General features: G+C 41.1%; 1 protein-coding gene and 1 long non-coding RNA gene across 2 annotated transcripts in view; both read left to right on the forward strand.

Annotated features, from left to right (window-relative positions):
* The first annotated feature begins 3,210 nt into the window (after window positions 1-3,210).
* The window catches only part of LOC109526463 (deoxyribonuclease gamma-like), a 27,834-nt gene continuing 10,245 nt past the window's right edge, over window positions 3,211-20,799 (forward strand). Inside the window, exons 1-5 of the mRNA XM_019887753.1 lie at window positions 3,211-3,286; window positions 3,858-4,022; window positions 4,112-4,200; window positions 10,045-10,056; window positions 17,095-17,181. Coding sequence (XP_019743312.1) covers window positions 3,864-4,022; window positions 4,112-4,200; window positions 10,045-10,056; window positions 17,095-17,181 — 347 coding nt within the window. The 5' untranslated portion in view covers window positions 3,211-3,286; window positions 3,858-3,863. The remainder of the gene's footprint in view (window positions 3,287-3,857; window positions 4,023-4,111; window positions 4,201-10,044; window positions 10,057-17,094; window positions 17,182-20,799) is intronic.
* Window positions 12,006-13,736, forward strand: LOC109526464 (uncharacterized). Its single transcript, XR_002170341.1, has 2 exons — window positions 12,006-12,683; window positions 12,815-13,736. It is a non-coding gene; the product is annotated as an uncharacterized LOC109526464 (long non-coding RNA).

Here is a 20,799-nt window from a genome sequence, read left to right on the forward strand (position 1 = left end):
ACGTAAGGCCTTCTAGCTAGCCCTAGTAGCAGACGAGAACAAGTCAGGATACAGGATACAGATCACGAGTCTGAGACTCGTGATCTGATTGGCTATTGAAGCCTGACTGTGCCCATTAATTTACAGCACACAGGGGCCTGCTCTGTTTGATCTGAAGGCCCCGTGCAAGTTTAATTTACCTGGCAACACCAGCTAGCTGAAATATGATTGGTTAAAAACTCTACCATAATAAATAAGTTATCTATCGAGTGGCTTTCAATGTTATTTAAAATAACATTGAAAGCCACTCAACTAAGTGGAAATAATATGATGTAAAGAATACAGAGAATAATTTTTATAACATATTTATGAAAATAAAATAACAAATTTATGTTATTCTCAGAAAAGTAAATTTACTTTTCTGAGAATGTTTAGGCCAGCAGAAAAGGCCTTGCTGGCCCTGAGGGTCCGCCACTGCTGGTTACGACGCGACTCTCTTCTCATTCATTCCCACAGCTTCACTGTGCTTTAAACTGTGTGGACGCTGAGCGTCTACAGTGCGGACGCTGGGCATCTCGAGACTTCAGTGTAGGTTGGCCCAATGCACTGAAACGAGACGAGTCATTGGATAACTGCTGGTTTTGTCCCGCCCATCGGATGCTCAGCGTCTCTGGGAGTCTATGGACAGTGGGCGTTTATGGGCTGGCTCGGACGCTCAGCTTCTCTGCATGATGATTGTATGATCTGTCTGAGGCGGAATCTCTTTTTGATTGACAGCAAAATGAGCCAATCACTAATCTTTTGGTGGAGGCATCCGCGGGCGCACTTCCAATTCTCATTCTCTTCTGAGTTGAACTGGAGACTTCTTCTCATCATTTTAGCGACACTCTCTTTGTTGAAAACGACTAGCGACAAATTAATCTTTTATTTCTGGTGGGTTTTATTGTAGTTGCTGTAGTTATAGGACACTAGTTAAGTTCCTGGAAAAGACGCCTTGTTGGTCCGACAGGGTCACAGATCATTTTCTAGAAAAGGAACGGAGAGTAGAATTCACATATAAACGGACACATTTTATGATGTAGGCCGAAATTGAGCTTCCCCTCCTTGACAGACCAGCATCCGCCACTGATATGTATCACTTTCTCCAATATAGGGACAGGCCGAACACTTTGCACAATCTTAACACGTCCTATTCGTGAGAATAACATGAACATGGGCATTAAACACATCAAATATTTAACAAATATGAAACAGTGACTGAGTCAATAGGTAAAGCATCTTCGAACGAATAGTAAAGCATCAATTACATTAGTCAAGCCATCAGAATGCATTGTTAAGCAAGATCACAATAGATCTTATCATGTGAATACGGTACAATCAACATTACATTTGTATAATCCATAGCACATCATTTTATATGGTTTTTCGAACATCACCAAGTCATCACATGGCTCATCATTCTGTATCATATGCACTGCATTTGTGTGGACTGTGTCCTAAATTTAAATTGGGTCTGGCGCACTCTAGCGGTCAAGTGTGAAATTACAATTTAAATCTATTCCAAATTCAAACTGGAGGAGCCATTAACTCATTAATTTAATTCACAGTGTGTGTGTGTGTGTGTGTGTGTGTGTGTGTGTGTGTGTGTGTGTGTGTGTGTGTGTACACGTGTCATTTTTAGAGTGTAAGCTACCATCAGTGGCTTTATTCTTTCAATTTTGTTTTAACAATCTTGTTCTCAGCAAGAGCGGCTATAAACTCCGGTGTCATATCTCATTTATTTACCTTACAGGGGTCTAAACTCACCTTTTGTTGCACTGTTGAGCCCAACTTTTTTCTTGGTTGCACCAGCGCTAAAGTGAGTTACACCAAAATATTTGACCGCATCACATTAACAAAGCTGTAAATGGAATGGAAAATGGAAATTCACTTCCTGAACAATGTAAAAAAAAAAAAATGCCCTAGTTTTACAAATCTAACAGGAACATTGCAGGCATACTGCATGTGCTACTGCGAGGCGGCCTGGTGATCGAGCGGTTAGAGCGGGGGACGGCAACACGCGGCTCCAGAGCCGCATGCGGCTCTTTAGCGACATCTAGTGGCTCCCTGGAGCTTTATAAAAAATTTGGGAAAATGGAAAAAGATTTTGATAGTAGGCGAATATAGCTCAAATAGATATAGATACATGTTGCAGCTCCGAAAAAGGAGAGCTGTGGTGTTGGTTTCTTAAAACGTACGCTTTATTTATGCTTTTAACAGTCTCGACAAACACAGACACGTCTGCGTCTGACTCCGTGCCTTCTCACTTCACGTTCAACTCGAGAGGCGTTCAAAGACAGCCTCCGAAAAACGGAAATTCATGATCACTTCACTGACACTAAGAAAAGCGAAAATAATGCAGTAAAACAGAAATTCAAGCGAGGAAATCACAACATAAATTCTATGGGGGCGTTTGTGAACACACAATAAAGGATTGAATAACAAACAATTCTGAGACAGTCCAGTCTCCTACATACATACAGCATGTGTTTCCTTCATTTTAAGTTTTATAGAAGGCTTTTATTTTTTTGCGGCTCCAGACATATTTGTTTTTAGTTTTTTTTGTCCTATACGGCTCTTTCAACATTTTGGGTTGCCGACATCATGCTGAAATGTGCACACGTGTGCTACAATCTAAGTTTTGAAAGCAAACACGAAGCTGTAGCGTCCATTGACGAAAAGAGATTTGCTCACATCTCCTGTCCCACGTAATCCGCTTCAATTTCAAGCTGCGACTCCCAGTTCCACATATGCATCGGCGCTCTGAGCTGACACTCCTTTCTTCTCTTCGTCGGCTCCTCAAGCCATGCATCCATCCAGCCGCAGACCGTCCAACAGCACCGACCTCTCCGCTGAACAAAGCGGGGCTGTGAAAAATGCTGCCCATTCCAGGCGCAAAAAAACACAAGCGCCCCGGAGCTGTCCAGCAATGACAGTCAAATGGCACTGACATTCCTCCCAATCAAAAACAGTGCTGGTATACCCATGCCGCCGAGTCTCCTCCTTGATGAATGTCATGGCCAAAAAATGCTGAAAAACAATCCACATCCGGTCCACACGACGCAACAACAAACACAAAGTGACAAAACAAGACACAAAAACTGAAAAAAAAAAGCAAGGCTCATGAGAGCACTTGCCGACGGCTGCCTACTCGGGCGCCCTCTTGGACTTCTTGTTATGACTGAGTATTTGCACAAATAAGGCAGCAACACCTTTTTGGTCTGTGTCACGACCTTGCACGGCTGCTGCCGCTGTTGATTCTTCACAGGTTTGTTGCTGTTTGTGATGCCATGGTGATTGCTGAGACACACTGACAAATAGTCTTGTTCCTGTAACGTTTTACTCGGTATTTGTAAGACTTTAAATGGCTACCATTTTGTCAAGACCATCTCCATTATTGCAAATTCCAATCTTTCTACTGAAACAAACGCATTGCTTCGCCTTAAAAATTTCTTTCTTCACCGTCCTGATCTATGTTGATCTATTATGATCTAAACTGCGTGCCGAACTTAAATCTCCGGCGCTGACCAGAGATGACATACATGAGAGAAAAATGAAAGATTACTAAAACTAACACCCAAACCTGAATAAAAAATAAAGGGGCATTGTGAATTGAGTGGAAAATTTTGTTACATCAATTCAAATTGATCAAAAATAATGGTCGAGTGTCTATCGATGTAGCTTGGACGAGGGCAGAAACATTGTTTAAATCGATGTTTTGTTACACCCCAAATGTATATGTAAATGTATATGTATATGAATATGTATATGTATGTGACCAGACTTCCTTCAAGTGCCACTTCTCTGCAAACAGGGTTCATGTGTGTTGTCTTTCACAGTTGATCATGAGGCGGAGTGCTGCTTACCACGGTCTCTGGCTGACCTTCCTGTGTGTGGTGGTCTGGGGTGGCGCTGCGTCAGCTTTCAGGATCTGTGCCTGCAATGTGCACAAGCTCGACTCTCAGAAGGCGCCACATAAGAGACTGCTGCACACGCTTACACGGGTACCTTCCAGATGCACATCAACACACATGCACACACACATTACTTGCAGTCTTACTTTGTATGTGCTCAAAATTGTGCATGTGTATAGATCACTTCTCGCTGTGACGTCACATTCCTCCAGGGAGTGATGGCTTCTGATGGCTTCTTTGTCAAAACACTGCTGGCATCACTCAACAGGTATAGTGGAAGGTACTGATTTAAGCCAGACTGACTTGGACTACGACTAACTGTTGTCACATTCCTTTCTGTAAGTTAGTGGTGTGAGACTGATATTGAGGGCCTTGCTTTACCCCTCTTAATGTGTCCATATTGAAAAAAAAATTCTCCACTCATGCACGCAGCACTTCTGCATTTGCTGTAAGGTGGTGTTTTAGCTTAAGGTAGGCAGGTAAACAAATGGTGACAAACAAGGACAGAGTCAAACTCGTCATTGGTCTCACTGTCTGCTGGAATTAATTAGGTACCGTAAATGATGAATGAATTTCACCACTAATGCGACCTATTAGACCGAACTGGAGTTCAGCTATTCTTGCAATGCAATGACATCCAATTGCACTTTTTGCTGATGAGTTTGAATCTGTGTCAGGCGGCACAAATGACATGTTCGAGGTGACACCGGTGGATGCAAGCACATTCGCGCAATTACAGGAACACACAGATCGCGTCAAGACAGCCAATCTGCATTAAGAATGTATTTGCCGTAATGTCCGGACTATAGAGCGCACCTGATTATACATTTTTGAAGGAAGAAACATTTTGTACACACATAAACCGCACCTGTCTATAAGCCACAGGTGCCCACATTTGACAGATATACTGTATTTTACAGAGATATTTACAAAGAAAGACGGTACAGAGAAAGCATTTTCAAAGTTTTAATAACATACCTTAACTTACCTTTCCAAATAGTGCCCTGTAACGCGGCAGCACCACGGCAGTAAAACAGCACCAACAGGGCTAGTTAAAAAAAAAAAAAGTCACTGTTCGCCGTCGAGTAATGCTTTTTTTCAATGAAAAAAATCCTCGCTTGTGATAATATTCGGTTAACCATTCCTTCATTAGGCTTTCTACCATCCACGCTTTCCTGTCAACTTTCACAACAATGTCTTTCGGGAGGGTTTTTTTTGGCATAGTACAGTAATCCCTCGTTTATCGCGGTTAATGGGGACCAAAACCACCCGTGAAAAATGAAAATCCGCGAAATAGCGTCCAATTAACGTAAACAGGTTTTTATATATATATATAAACAGCAACAAAAAAAATATTTATTTTTTTTAATGTGTTTGAAAAAATCCGATGCAGTGAACCCGCGATAAACGAACTGCGAAGTAGCGAGGGATCACTGTAATCCTTGGTGGATGCAGTGCACAGGTAAAATGCGCCCTCTCATGGCCAATTGCTTTCAGTGTGACAGATGATAACGTCTTCCTCGACACTTACATATCAACTTGTCTCACTCTTAAATTTTCTGCTCGAGCGCTCCCTGGCGGCCTTTACAAAAATCTTTATATAGGCCGCTTCATTAAATAAGCCGCAGAGTTGTGTGTAACAAAAGTCGCATCTTCTAGTCCAGAAATTACTATATTTGGTCATGCACTTGGCAAATAAACACGTCATGTGTATGTACCTGCAAGGTGGCATGGAGACACAATGTAGGACAAAGTAATTATTGCAGTCTGTGGGCGCAGCCAGCTATGATATATTGGCAGAAACCGAGATACAAAGAAGCGTGTTTGGTGAATGGGGAATGAGGAAGGTGGCGTATTTGGTAAGTGTGACAACTTATTTACGGCTGTTGAACTATGAACTTATATCAAGAGCATTTAACATCAGCCAAAGTCATTGTGTAAATAAAAAAATAAAAAAAAGGTTGAAGAAATAGTTAAATAGCTGGAAATATCAGGCGGCAGACCGTAATGTTGGCTGGAGGAGCGCTTGTCTTTAAAAAGTAAAAATTTATGATTGGATCTCGAACGCTATCAGCACGGAAATCTCGAATGCAGTGGTACCTCTACTTCTGAAATTAATTGGTTCTGGAAGAAATTTCTTAGCTGGAAAATGTAAGTAGACACGCATTTTGCATGTAAATGCAGGCCTGAAGATTTCAGAAATTAACAGAAACTGTTTTTCGGTTTCGTTAGATTACCCAATGGGAAAACACTAACTAATTTTGGGTTCCGTAAACGTTCATCATGGAAACCCATTTTTCTATTTTGACTGATATTCATAATCAAGAATTCTAATACTCAAAAGTACCGTTTAGTATTTAAAGGGTTAATGTTTGAAAACTATGCATGAACAATGAACATAATTACATAAGCAGCTGTGTACTCCAGGTTTATTCAATAAAATAAATGGATCAAAATATGTTGTTTAACACTTTTGTTGTACTCATATGGCATCATAAATACAGCATACCACAAAATCTGGCTATATACCATGGGCCACAAGTAAACCCGACACTTTTAATATTATTATGTGTGTGTACTATTTATGTAAATAAACATAATATCAATGGCTACTCACCCCCTTTATTAATACAAAAGCATGTCTTAGGAATTGAATGATTACAATCATGTGATGAATCTTTTAAAAAATGACCTTATTACTATATATAGACTTGTAGTATTGATATGGGTTGACATCCTCTTTGCAACCCCAAGACAATACACTGTGTAATCTACTGTCAATTTGACCTAATAATCTACCACACGTCATCGTTAGGCCTACCAACAGTTAACATTAGTATTACTACACCTTGTGACGAATGTTTTATTCATCAAGTTACCATGTCTCCAAATAGTAAATTTTGGAATAACTAAGACTGTTTTGTCATATTTTTCATAGCGATTAGCCTTTAGATCAGTGGTCCTCAACTAGAAATGCTGCAGGTCCCCTTTTTTTTTTTTTTTTTTAATAAGACCAAGGTCCGGTCCCATGCACGGCGGTCATGGGGAGCAGGGCTATATGCCTATTTAGTATGGTTAAGCCAAGCTTATACAAATCAACACTCCTCACAACCAACCAATAATGGGGTGCATGAAAATAACAATTATTCACTTTGCCAGTACACAGCAAATAATGAGAGGTATTGTGTTGAGGCACAGGAACTCTTTTATTTTGTTAAGTTGTGCCTGGTATATCAGAAGAGGAGTTAAGAACCATTTTAAAAACTGACACAAGGGAGCACAGGAATGTGCAGTGCTGTTCTTCCACTAAAGGTGAATGCAATGTTTGAGGCATGCAAATATTATTTGAGGACGCCATTGTGATGTTCATTTACCATGTTGCGGTGTTCTGCTGTTAAACAGCTGCAAAGATCCCCGGGTAGACGGGAGCAAAACTGCACACAATCGAAACCTCCCGCGATTCGTCTTGTCTAATTGTCTGTGTGCAGCTCTCCTGGACTGAAGCTGTGAGCACAACTGTGGCGTCGCGCATGCGTCTGTTTCCTGACACAATCATCCATTTTGAATGCGTGTGTGTTGGGATAGACGCGTGCTGACGCTTATGTATGGGCACACCTTAAGTTCAGAGGAGCCAATCAGCGCATCGTTATCGCCGACATGCCCTGCTCAGCCAGGGTCTCCAGTTAGTCAAACATTATACAACACACAGTCGCGCTGCTGCGGTCCTCTGCAATACATCTGTTAGTGCACGCAAAGAATAAAACGGATAATTTTAACAAGCGATCGCGGTAATGCGCAGATTATAGTCCACAAATATAAAATGTATAACGTAAAAATCACTTTATAATTTATTATTTTATACAATTTGCCGAGGGTCCGGACAGAGGAGGTCGGCGGTCCGGTCGTGGATCGCGGTCCGCCAGTTGAGGAAGGCTGCTTTAGATCAAATGACCAACTTCAAATACTTACCTCTGAATCATGCCTCCAGTCATATTTCTCTTACGTGTTTTGTGCATACATCACACGCCAGCTTGGTAATACACCCTTCTTCGGATGATTCGAAACAAAAATCCGATTGGCATTCCCATTTCTTAAATGTAGTAACTAATACACTTTTCGGTGTTTTTTTCGCTGCCATCTCTATCCATCATCTAAATGCTTTCTCAGTGTGCAGACTAAAATAGCAACCCGCATGCGCACATAATGTTTCCTGTTCCGGCCCCCCAACCACTTCGTAAAAGCAAAACGAAAGTAGAATAGAAGAAAAACACTCACACACCACACTAGAAACACACATACGGGCACAGTGAAATTGCGTTGATCACACAGGATACATGCGTACAGTCAATTAGTGCGCGTTGATTTTTATGGGAAATGATTTTTCGGTACCGTACAAATGATCCCACGGAAACGACACGCTACCGGAAACGATTGTTGCTGTGAAATCCTCAGGCATTTAATCCCCTAATCCAGAGGTCCCCAACGTCTTTTGCCCCACGGACCGGTTTCATGTCAGACAATATTTTCAGGGACTGGCCTTTAAGCCCGGATAGATACAACAATATATGATATGACCTGCATGAAAAGTGTGATATTTTTTGAAACATAATAAACACGAATCATGACATGAATCAACGTCCTATCTGGCCGCAACATACGACAACACCATGGCCACTTATTATGCAGAGGAGGCTTGGTGCGTGTGAATCTCCCGTTGAGATAAAGCCGTATTTGAAATAGGACTCCTGATACTGTCTATGAAATGTAGCCTTTCTTGAAAGTCGTAGGCTCCTCTTCTGTCTCCTGGCTGGGCATTTTTCCCTTCCCGGAAAAAAACTTTTCAAAGACGTTTGTTTTTTATGCAGTAACCTATCACGTGACCGAGAAGCGCGCATTCACCTGCGTCAAGAGTGACATACTGTAGACTGATTTAACAGAAAATCCGGTAATTTTTCAAAATAAAACATCTTTCAGATTCCGAAATGAATGAAATGGAAGGAATGTAAGTTATTTATTCTTTCTGTGCGGCCCGGCACCAAATGACCCGCGGACGGGTAGCGGTCCACGGCCCGGCGGTTGGGGACCCCTGCCCTAATCCGTTCCAAGACCCACCCCCCTGCCCCAAAATTCAGACATAAATGTTTTGTAAAGCATAGAAATGCATAAAAATATGTAACAAATTCATGTTAGTCAGATTATTGCACAATAAATAACAGTTGTGCGTAATGTAAAAATCAAAGATTAAAAAATAAAACGGATGGTTATTTAACTTTTAACTGCGCCCTCATCGTTTTTTGCCCTCTTTAGTTCATGTTCTCTCTCAGAATTGGTTTTTGCCTGCCGTTTTGTAAAGAACTCATTCAAGGACGTTTGCTTTTGTTGGCTTTTAACAGTCCTTCGGAAATGTGCAAGGCAACCATCAGCATAGTGAGCAATCGCCGGACTGGTGATCACTTTTTCTGGGTGATTCACATTTACCTAAAACTATCGGAACGCCTCGTGGCCCAAGGGGCGAATGACGAGGACGCTGCATAGACACATATCTATCTATCTACACACACAGACACATACGGTAGAAGTCCCTCCTAGCCAATGGGATGCCAGGATGATGCTTGGTAATAGCCAATGGCATCGGAGCTATAAGTATGTTGCATTCAGGAAACTCAGAGCTGCAAATAGCAGCCCATACTGTATTTTTAACTTTCGTATCTTGAAATTTCTTTCGTAACAAGAGGCAATATTTTCCTATTGAGCCGTTTCGTAACTTGAAAATTTCGTATGAAGAGACGTTCATAAGTAGAGGTACCACTGTTGACTGTCCATATTACACAACTCCAGACTATAACATATCGAATGACAGTTATTTCTCTGTCAAATGGCATCCCAGGCGCTTCTAAGATATTGACAGCGGAAACTGTTTCACCTCCTGACCTTGCAACTGGAAATGCTTCATGTGTTGTTGTTCGTGTGGTCCATGAGGTCATCATGTCATCATTAGTTTTGTCGAAATGCATTAGAGGTGTCAGAGGCGTCAGGCTTTCGGACCAACAAGGTGCTTGTCGTAACCTTTAACCTTGCAGTGATGTCATGTCTGCTTTCTGACCCTCAACAGGGAAGCTCAAAGGTATGATGGATTTTCCGAGCATGCGCCGTCAAAGCTTTTGCATTAAGCTTGAAATCCAATCTACTAATCTTGATTGGCTGCGTTTGCATTAATCACAATCTGCCAATGCAACATATCGACCGACTTCGAAGCTGTCACTCGAGGCTTATGATGCTCTGTGTATGGCTCGACATCACAAATGATATATTTAATTAAGAATTTTTCAAATTAGGACTTGAAAGAATCTGCGTGTGAGTGCGTGTCTGTCTTTTTGAGTGTCTTGACAAGAGCAATATAAGTTTCCATTGTTGTTGTTGTTTTTAGGTATGCACGATATTTTTTTTCTTAAGCCAATACTTTTTCAAGCTGATGCAATAGCTTTTTCAATTTTAAAATTTTCAGCTGAACGTAGTTTGTGCACACGTGGAGGAAACAAATACACAAACCTTTGTGCTCGTCAAATGTGACGCCTACCTCAATCACAACAAAAATCAAAACCAGATCTGTGTCCTGAGTTGCAGTTATGTTATTTATTTATTTATTACAGAAAATACAGTGATACCTCAGCTCACGAACATAATTGGTTCCCAGAAAGTGTGTGTGAGGCGAAAAGTTCGTCTTCCGAACATTTATTTCCCATAAGAAACCATTAAAATGAGAATAATCCGTTCCCAGGTCCCATAAAACATAATTTTCTACTAAATAAGACTTAAAACCACACAAAAATATACCTTATTTTATGTATAATAAATGTGCTATTGTATTGTAATGAAAGAAATAAACTGTACTGTATAATAAAGTCGTTTTATTTACCTTTGTGATGGTAGTTGATGGCTTGATGGAATGGAGTGGGAGGAGGAGGGAGGGAGGGAGTTACTGTTTGGAAGGAGAGTCACCTTCCATAAGGACTGTAGGTAACTCAACCTCCGGTGTGGCTTCTCTTCTTTCCTTCTCAGAAGGAGACTCTTTATCCTTTCCATCTTAAGGATGGTAGCACTGGTCGACTTAGCGTACTAGTACTGGGACGCTAAGTCACACAAACGCACACCTCGTTCGTGTTTTTTTTTTTTTTTTGATCTCCTTCTTCTGCTCGATCGTAATTTTCTTTAATGTCTTCTTAGGCTTAACACTAGCCTGTGTCGGGGTCTTTTTCGGTCCCATAATAGCAAAAGTACACTCAATATGGTCCAAAATGTCTCTCAAACGCAAACCACGTCCACACTCAAAGAAAGGGGGTGACGAACTGGGACGCCGTGAGCGTGCGTCAGCTTCTCGTGGCCGCCACCGTGGCGCTGTTCGACCGCGTGGTTTGGTTCGTCCGCCGAAAACTAGTTCGTCAGCAGAGACTATATGCTCGCAAATTTAATGTTCTTGAGGCGAAAAGTTCCTGAGCTTAAGCGTTCGTCAGCGGAGGTATCACTGTACTCTGTTTTGAATGGCTCATCATCGTAAAAAGTGGCAGTTTATTTGCAGCGCAGGCATCTTTGGAGGCTCTTCAAAACACTGTTTTCGTGCCAAATGTTTTAAGTAGCTGATATTCAGAGGTAAGAGTAAGTCACAAATACTGTAAGTCTCAAGCAAGTCCCAAGCCACTGTGGGGGGGAAAAAAGCAAACAAATCAAGTCAAGTAAGCCATTACTGTACTTGTTTCAAGCAAGTTACAAGTCATAAAATCTTGCTCAGTGACAACATATGGTGGAGTAATGTTTTTTTTTTTTTTTTCCCCGACTGATCATCCATCCATCATCCATTCCCTGATTCGCTTTATCCTCACAAGGGTCGCTGGGCGTGCTGGAGCCTATCCCAGCTGTCTTCGGGCAGTAGGCGGTGTCCACCCTGAACTGGTTGCCAGCCAATCGCAGGGCACTTGGAGACGAACAACCATCCTTGCTCCCACTCACACCGAGGGACAATTTAGAGTGTTCCATTTACCTGCCACGCATGTTTTTGGAATGTGGGAGGAAACCCAGAGAAAACCCACGCAGCCACGAAGAGAACATGCAAACTCCACACAGGTCGACGTGCTAACCATTCGACTGCCGGGCTGCCCTAATTAAATATGCATCGCCATCCAAGAAGAGAACAATAACTAGTGGCATGAATCACACTATAGAACTTAGATAATATATTCAGATGCCCCGCGACCCATGGGAGGATAAAGCGGTTCAGTAAATGGATGGATGGATGGATGGATATATTCAGATGTTCCTGCATAATATATATATATATATATTTCTTTAAGATTGCATCTGATTGGTTAGATGACGTTAAAGCATGCAATTCCATTTTAATTCATTGCACATCTTTTGCATTCTGCATAGCATGCGCCATTATCAACAACGGCAATTTTTTTTTCAAGACATAATGCATCCCTAATTTTAATTATGCCACCTCCTGTATGGGTAGAAAATGAAACAAGCAAAAAAAAAAACCCCAAAAATAATAGGAGCTGTCTTTTGAACTCTTACTTAAATATGCCAATGTTCTAAGCAATTCCCCTTCTGTAGAAAATCAATCTTCAACAAAATATTCCTTACTGTATTTTCACTGTTATAGTGCAAATCAGTTCGATGGGAATACTAATTTAACAAAGAAAAAAATGTCACTTCAATCTTGAGTTTTCTTTCTATGTGAACGGAAACACTACAGTCAAATCAGTGACAAACAATCCCACCACAACTTATCCTACTCAGTTGTACTGAAATGTTCACAATCACATATCTTTTACTGGTCCCAAACCAATGTGCGCATTGCTAGCTAAACTGCAATGCTAGTTGAGTTTTCTTATGCCTTCTTAAGTTAGATGTCGTTGTCGTTGTGTATTCATTCCACAAGGTTCAAACCATGCGTATTGCCTTCCTATTTTTGCCACTGTCATTAAGAAAGTAAGACATTAATTCAAATGAATGATCCTCATCGTTGCTCATATTGCTGTCAATGTTTAGGTCACCATTTGGCACCAACAGGTGATGGGCTGGGTTGCCAGGTTGGCATGCATGAAACAAAAAGATGCTTTGTTCCCCCCCCCCCCCTTGCTTTCCTTCCAAAAAAGGCCAATTGTGATGAAATGCTTTTTTTCAAATTTTTAAACAAGAGGACTCGTCAAGTCATGTAATTCCAGTATATTTAGAAACTGAATTTTGGAATTCTTGGGTAGTCTTGTTTAATCCCCCCCCCCCCCCAAACTCGGAATGTTTGCAGAACATTTGGTGGAAACTGGAACCTTTTCAAAATTATTTGAATCAATAACTTGTGGAGTTCTGAGCCTTAACTGGGACACTGATATTGTACTGTAGTGTATTGATGGACTTTTGCATATACTGATGGTCATCACATTGACAGTTGCATTTATTAAATTCACATATTCCGCCACAGAGACATGTATTTGTGGGGAACACTGCGATAAAAGTGTCTTATTTCACGGAGCTGATTTATCAATGAATTAAATACGAATAATTTTGTTCGATCACAAAATATCAGTCGGTCTAATGCAACCGACCAGATTGCTGTCAAGTCTAGAAAAGAGTGTATCAACAGAAAAGTATGGCTTCATTGCGTGTTCATCTTCATTCTTGGATTTTTTTTTTCTTTCTTTGCTTATCTGAGGTTTGTTTTTTTTTTTTTTTTTCAATGTTACTGGATTTATTGAAGTCATAATTCCTACTATTGCCCAGATAATTGTCTGGTCAATAATTATCTGGTCAATAATTATCGTGCATGCCTAATTAATTATCATCATCATCATCATCATCATCGATAGCTGAGTTCATTTAACCCTGCCCCGACTAACGGGCTTACTAACAGCAGCCATGTTGATTGTACTCAGTGACTGGTTGGTGGAAGTGCTTGACCTGTAATTGGTAGATGCGGCGCTTGCATGTGTGGTTGTTGGACCGAATGTGGACCGTCATAACGTGGCAAGGTGGAGGGTGCCGTATGGTGGTGGGTGTTGCTCATGACAAATCATGTGATGAGTGGTTCTCAAACTGGATTACAGAGAGCTGTATGCATACATATTTTTTTCTTGTTTATTTCAAACATGTATCAACCAAAATTAACATACTATTAATGTGAGAGGGACACTAAAAGACAGGGCAAACAAATAAGTAAGCCAGGCCATCCGTGTGCCGTAACTTGGGGGTTCACGGTAAATTGTGTCTTGCCGTTGTTTGAAAATAAGTGCATATCTACTCAATGTTGATCAGTTAACCAGTAAAACAAAACAGTCACTCTTAACTTTGGGCGAATTAAGAGCGCTGAGATGATTGTGATGTCAGATAAAGCTAACATTCCTGCTTGCAGCTTATCCAGCTCTCATACTCTTTTCTCAAGGAGAGTTGGACAGGTGTGTCATGGCGACATTGGCAAAGTTCAAAAGTTTTGAACGTGAATAAATCATTCCATTTGCAGTGATAATTTTACAGTTTACCCCCAGCGAGTCCCAGGGACTCGCTGATCAGAAAAGTATGAGTCCCATGATGCATTTAGAGAGTCCCAAATTTCGAATTCTGAAATGGTCTACTTATTCAATTGCATATGATAATAACACGAAAAACAACATATACATACAATTATAAACAAATTCTGCAAATATTTAAATAATTCAGTAGCAGGCCTGAGGATTTCGGAAATTCACGGGAACCGTTTTTCGGTTCCGTCAGATTACCCAATGGGAAACCACGGTAACTAATTTTGGGTTCCCTAAACGTTCATTATGGGAACCCATTTTTCTATTTTCACTGATATTCATAATCAAGAATTCTGATACTCAAAAGTATAATGTTTCAAGGGTAAATGTTTGAAAACTATGCATTAACAATGAACATTACATCAGCAGCTGTGTACCCCAGGTTTATTCAAAAAAATAAATGGATCAAAATATGGTGTACTCATATTGCATCATGAATACAGCATACCACAAAATCTGAGTATTTTTTCCAATCTCACACTGCAAAGATTAATTTACTGGTAATCATTAATACAGGTAAGTATTGATTTGGCTTGACATCCTCTTCCCAAGACGATGCATGTGTAATCTACTATCAATTTGACGAAAGAATCTAAAACACGTCATTATTAGCTCAACCAACAGTTAACATTAGCATTACTACACCTTGTGACAAATGTTTTATTCCTAAAGTTATCATGCTACAACCAGGAAATTATAGAATAACCAAGACAGTTTCACAATATTTTTCATAGCGATTAGCCTATAGATCTAATGACCAACTTGCCTCGTAATCATGCCTCCCGTCGTATCTCGCTCTCGTGTTCTATGCATACATCCCAGGTGAGTTTAGTGATACGCCCTTCGGACGATTCATACGAAAAATCAGACTGGCATTACCATTTCTTAAATGTCGCAATTAGTAGACCTTTGTGAGTTTTTTTCGCCGCCATCTCAAACTTTCATCAGCGCGATTCCTCAGTTTGCGGAATAAAATAGCAACCCGCATGCGCACATAACGTTATCTGTTCCTTCCCCCCAACACTGAAAACAAAACAAAATGAAAGTAAATTAGAAGAAACACACTCACACACCGCACCACAAACACACATACAGGCACAGTGAAATTGCGTTGATCACACAGGAGAGATTTGATCGCGTACAGTCAACACGTGTGCGGTGACTTTTATGGTGAAGCGATTTTTCGGTACCGTCAAAATGACGCCACGGAAACGACATGCTACCGGTAACGATCGTTACCGTGAAATCCTCAGGCCTGCCTTATTTTTTTTTTTGTTTGTTTGTTTTGACTGAGAAATTTCCTTGCGTCCCAAAAACGCACATTATTTGGAACTGTGCGTCCCGCGGGAAAATTATACGTCAAGGACGCGGGACGCAGAGGTAACGAGATGGCTGCATTTATAATATTTAAATAGAAACAATGTCTTTGGCAATGTTCGGTGTGATTGACCCTCTGGCATCCTTCCAATATGCTTCTCTATTGTCATATGGAAAATTATTCATGTGGTTTATTTTTTGGTAAGAATGAAATCTGCCAGTTGATTTTTTACAAAGGTTCTTGTAAAATTCACAAAATACCATGATCACATTGTAGGGCTGGAGAATTCATCGACATGTAAAAGTACTTTTAATTAATTAATTAATTTGGGGGGGGGGGACTTCTCAATATTACGTGAATAAGGCGAAACATTCTTGAAAAATTTTGCACACACAGGTCTGGCAAAAAAATAAAATAAAATAATAACCATAGATTATTGTGGATGTTCGTGGCCGTTTAGTCTTTGTGTGTGTGTGTGTGTGTGTGTGTGTGTGTGTGTGTGTGTGTGTGTGTGTGTGTGTGTGTGTGCGTGCATGTAGTCAGTGACATTTCGTTGCCATCTTTCTGCTGCGGATAGCCAAAGGAGACAAATCACCCAATCACAAGTTTCCTGGATGACTGTAAAAAATGCTGTGCATTTATTTTGTCACTTGAGGAAATAATAGAAGTCATTTGTGATGACATTTTTCTGCGCCTCTGCTGAAGAAATTGGTAAGTAGGCTTGCCAAGTGTGGCCTCTCTGAGCCACCGTCATACGCGTGCTTCAAAATGCACACGCTTCGAAATTAGGTCGTTGCATTCTTTTAGTTCACCACTTAGATGGCATTAAAAAAAATCTGAAATTTCTACACGCTGTCCCTTTAAGATAAGAAACGCAACAGTCCAAAATATATGGAAAATGTATTTGTCCTGAATTCACATGTAATTAATACAGTAGTACTTAATAAATGGAGAAAAGAAACATTTTGTTTGTCCAAAGACAGAAGGCACATTTAATGCAAGTCCAAAAATACACATTTTGTTTAAGCTGTTATAAAAACAAAAAAGGCAAAGTGTATATCGGTTAAAAGATATTCTAAAAAGTTGGGAAGACACCCCCTAGCAACAAAAATATGCTTGTGTTAGTGGTTGATTGTGTGAGACACTCGTGGTTTACGCTCAGTACTGTGTGTGTGTGTGTGTGTGTGTGTGTGTGTGTGTGTGTGTGTGTGTGTGTGTGTGTGTGTGTGTGTGTGTGTGTGTGTGTGTGTGTGTGTGTTTGTCTAATTTGGAGGTATGACGATTACCACTACGGCTCAGTGTCCAGCCCCAGTCTGGGAAAGTCTGCTGATGACCTGCAGAAGTACGTCTTCATCTACAGGTGAGACACCATCCCCATTTCCCATAATGCACCTCCTTCTGTTGGATGACATGATTACACCCGGTAGTGCATAGGGATGGTTACTGACCCCCTGCATTAGATTAGCACCTTCTACCTCTCTGATTTTGGTTCGACACCAATACATCCATCCATTTTCTGATCCGCTTATCCTCACAAGGGTAGTGGGGCATGCTGGAGCCTATACCAGCTGTGTTCGGGCAGTTGACGGGAGACCCCCTGAACCGGTTGTCAGCCAGGTCGCGCAGCCGAATGAAGTTCACTGTTTTCATGACTGTGGTCACAATGTCCTCCATCCCTAGCACCTTCCCACACAAAGATTCTTGATGAATAATGCAATGATACGTTATCAGAGGCCTGTGACAGTTCATTTTTTGCATTTTCCCCTCCATTAGTCCAACTAAGCCCACTTTTCCTCCACACATTGCTGTTGCACCGTCTGTAGTTAATCCTACCAAGTTTTCCCACTGCAATGCATTTTTACTTACGGACTTCTCCACCGTATCAAAAATGTCCTGTCCCGTCGTGGTGCCATGCATTGCAGCCACATCCAACAGCTCCTCAGTGATAGAGAGGTCCAACTTTACGCCTCTAATAAAATTTGATAACTGCGCTGTGTCCGTGTTATCTGTTCTTTCATCAACAGCAAATGAAAAAGCTGTGTAGCTGCGTGTCTCCTCGGCCAGCTGTGTTGCAAGATTTTCTGCTTGTTCCTTCACTCGGTCGGCGAAGGTGTTTCTTGATAAACTGACATTTTTAAAAGTCTGTAACTGGTCGGGACACCTGCTCATAGACCTTCAGCATGCACTGCTTCAAAAACGCTCCCTCTGAAAAAGACTTGGAAGCGTGGGCGATTCCTTCAGCCGCAATGAAGCTAGCTTTCACCGCGGCCTCGTTTTTGGCTGTGGATTTCAAGAACAAACTCTGCTGCGACCGCAGTTTGCCTTTTATTCTTGAGCAATTTGTTGCTTTTCTTGAAGGCTTGCTTTAGCGTACTTAGCTCTGTGTTTGGTGTCAAAATGTCGACGCAGATTGTACTCTTTGACAACCGACACCGTCTCGTAACACAAAAGACATACCGGTCTTTCTCCTTGAAGCACAAACAAGTATTCGCCTTCCCATCTTTCTTGAAACAGTCTTCCGTCTGCATCAACTTTTCTCTTTCTGGACATTTTGGTCTCATTATTTATATCTCAATTCCACTCGTTGGCATGGACACTGCCGTGGTTAGCGTAGTTGAAAGGCATTGTGGGAAATGTAGTTTTTGGTCAAAGCGCGCTCGTAACCCATGTGTTACAATTTCTACAATTTTTGTAGATTTTTGCGTATTGTCATCTTTAAATCAAAGACAAAGCATAAAAATTGTGTGATATGAAATATTCCAATTCATGTTTTATTTATATAGATTTATATTTATGTTTTGGTCATAGCACAATACCGCTTTTATTGTCCATAGAGGGCAAAAATACAAAGAAAAAAATAAGAACTATATGTGTATGTATAGCACTGATGCCACTGAACATGTCGAGTGGTTGAAAGTAAAATAAATATTCAGGAATAATACTTTTACAATTTTTGTAAAATTGAATGTTGCGTTATATAAACTTATTTACATCGACTGCAGCATATGTTAATGAATTTATTTTTTGGTATTTATTTTTAGACACTCAACTTTTAAGCTCTCGCGGGCCACATAAAATGACATGGCAGGCCACATCTGGTCCGCGGGCCTTGAGTTTGACACATGATGTAGGACAGGGGTCGCCAACCGCCGGTCCGCAGACCGGTACCGGTCCGCGGGGCATTTGGTACCGAGCCGCACAATAAGAATTTACTTTAATTCCGTTGTATTAATTTTGGAAGACAAAAGATATTTTATTTTGAAAAATTACCCGATTCTCCGTTACATCCGTCTGTGTCACTCTTGATGCACGTCAAAGCACGCTTCTCCGTCACGTGACTGATAACGCTAAAAACAAAACGCCGGAGCTTGCTAAATGAGTAAAATAAACTGCTGGAGATCGCAAATGACGGCGGCCTTAAAAGTACGTTCAAGACAACAACTCTGCCGGTGTTCTGGATTCAAGTTATGGCTGAATACTCTGAGATCGCTACTATAGCACTGTTGCTATTTCCGACATGCTACCTGTGTGAGGCGGGGGTTTTGTGCAGCAACAGCGACTAAAACAAAATTACGAAGTAGACTCGACATAAAGCACACACTTCAGGTGTCATTGTCTCCTATTACCCCGAGATGGGACCGCCCAGTTGCAGAAAATCAAACTCGGGGCTGCGGTGAGTCGTAATTTTCATGCACTTTGAATTTGCGTTGTATCGTATTTTGAAGGCATTAAACATTACCATAGCGATCAGAGTGTTGCGGCCAGATTAGACGCTCCTCGTGTTTATTATTATCTCTCGAAAACACTGCAGTGTTCATGCAGCTCTTACCATATTATTTTATAGTATTTATCCGCCACACCTTAAATGCCGGTCCGTGAAAATATTGTCTGACATAAACCGGTCCGTGGGGCAAAAAAGGTTGGGGACCCCTGATGTCGGACACCAACCCACTATGATGTGTGCTCTCAATGCTAGCGGGAATAAATGGACCAAATCGGTAATCCCATCGTGTGCAATTTACAGCACGGCACAGGATCGAATTTCAAACAATAACGCTTGTTTTTGTGGGGGTCGGCAACCCGCAGCTCTGGAGCCACATGCGGCTCTTTAGCACTGCTCGAGTGGCTACCTGGAGCTTTTTCAAAAATGTTTGAAAACGGAAAAAGATGGGGGAGGGAAATATATTTTTTCTTTTAACATGGCTTCTGTAGGAGGACAAACATGACACAAACATCCTTAACGTTTTCCAATGCTGTAAAAATGTGTAGAATACCGTAAATTCCGGGCTACAGACCGCACCTGATTAAGAGCCGCATGCTCAGATTTATGAAGAAAAATAAATTTCGTAATTATATGTGCCGCACCGTACTATAAACCGCTGGCCAATGAGTAGGCGGGGGTTTGCTTCTGCGTCCCTGCCGCCGGGAGCCTCCGGGTGACGCTGAACCCCCGCAGAAAAAAAACGCAACATTTCTTAAGGTTAAAATAATCTACATATTTTTCTGAGCATGATAAATGCATTTGCAAAACGAAATTACGCTGAAACACATAAGAGGCCAGACAAAGAGAGATCTTGATGCGCATTTGCCTAATTACGAGGAGAAATACTGCAGCCCACAAGGCTTTAAATAGAATAATGCAAATCATATAAATGGGAAAAGATATATGAAATTATCTCTATAGTCAGCCGCTTAAAAATGATCATCGTTGGCAACTTTAGGCCCGATGCTGCGCGGCTCAAAGCACAGGTAAAATGTGTTCTCTCGTGGCCTCTTGTTTTCAGTATGACGGGGGAAGTCACCTTTTTTATTTACAGTCCGAGTGAGAGGCAAATCAAATGTCAGAGGGTCTTCGTCCATATTTATTATTTCATCTGGGCTGATGGAATTCTCCGCTATCTTTGTTTGAATGTGCGGAACAAAGCAAGTTTGTCCTCGTAATTGGGAGGGAGCTGCTGACACAACGTCGTGCGTGCCC

The sequence above is a fragment of the Hippocampus comes genome, unplaced genomic scaffold (genome assembly GCF_001891065.2).
Source record: "Hippocampus comes isolate QL1 unplaced genomic scaffold, H_comes_QL1_v1.1 scaffold245, whole genome shotgun sequence".
Classification (NCBI taxonomy): Eukaryota; Metazoa; Chordata; class Actinopteri; order Syngnathiformes; family Syngnathidae; genus Hippocampus; species Hippocampus comes.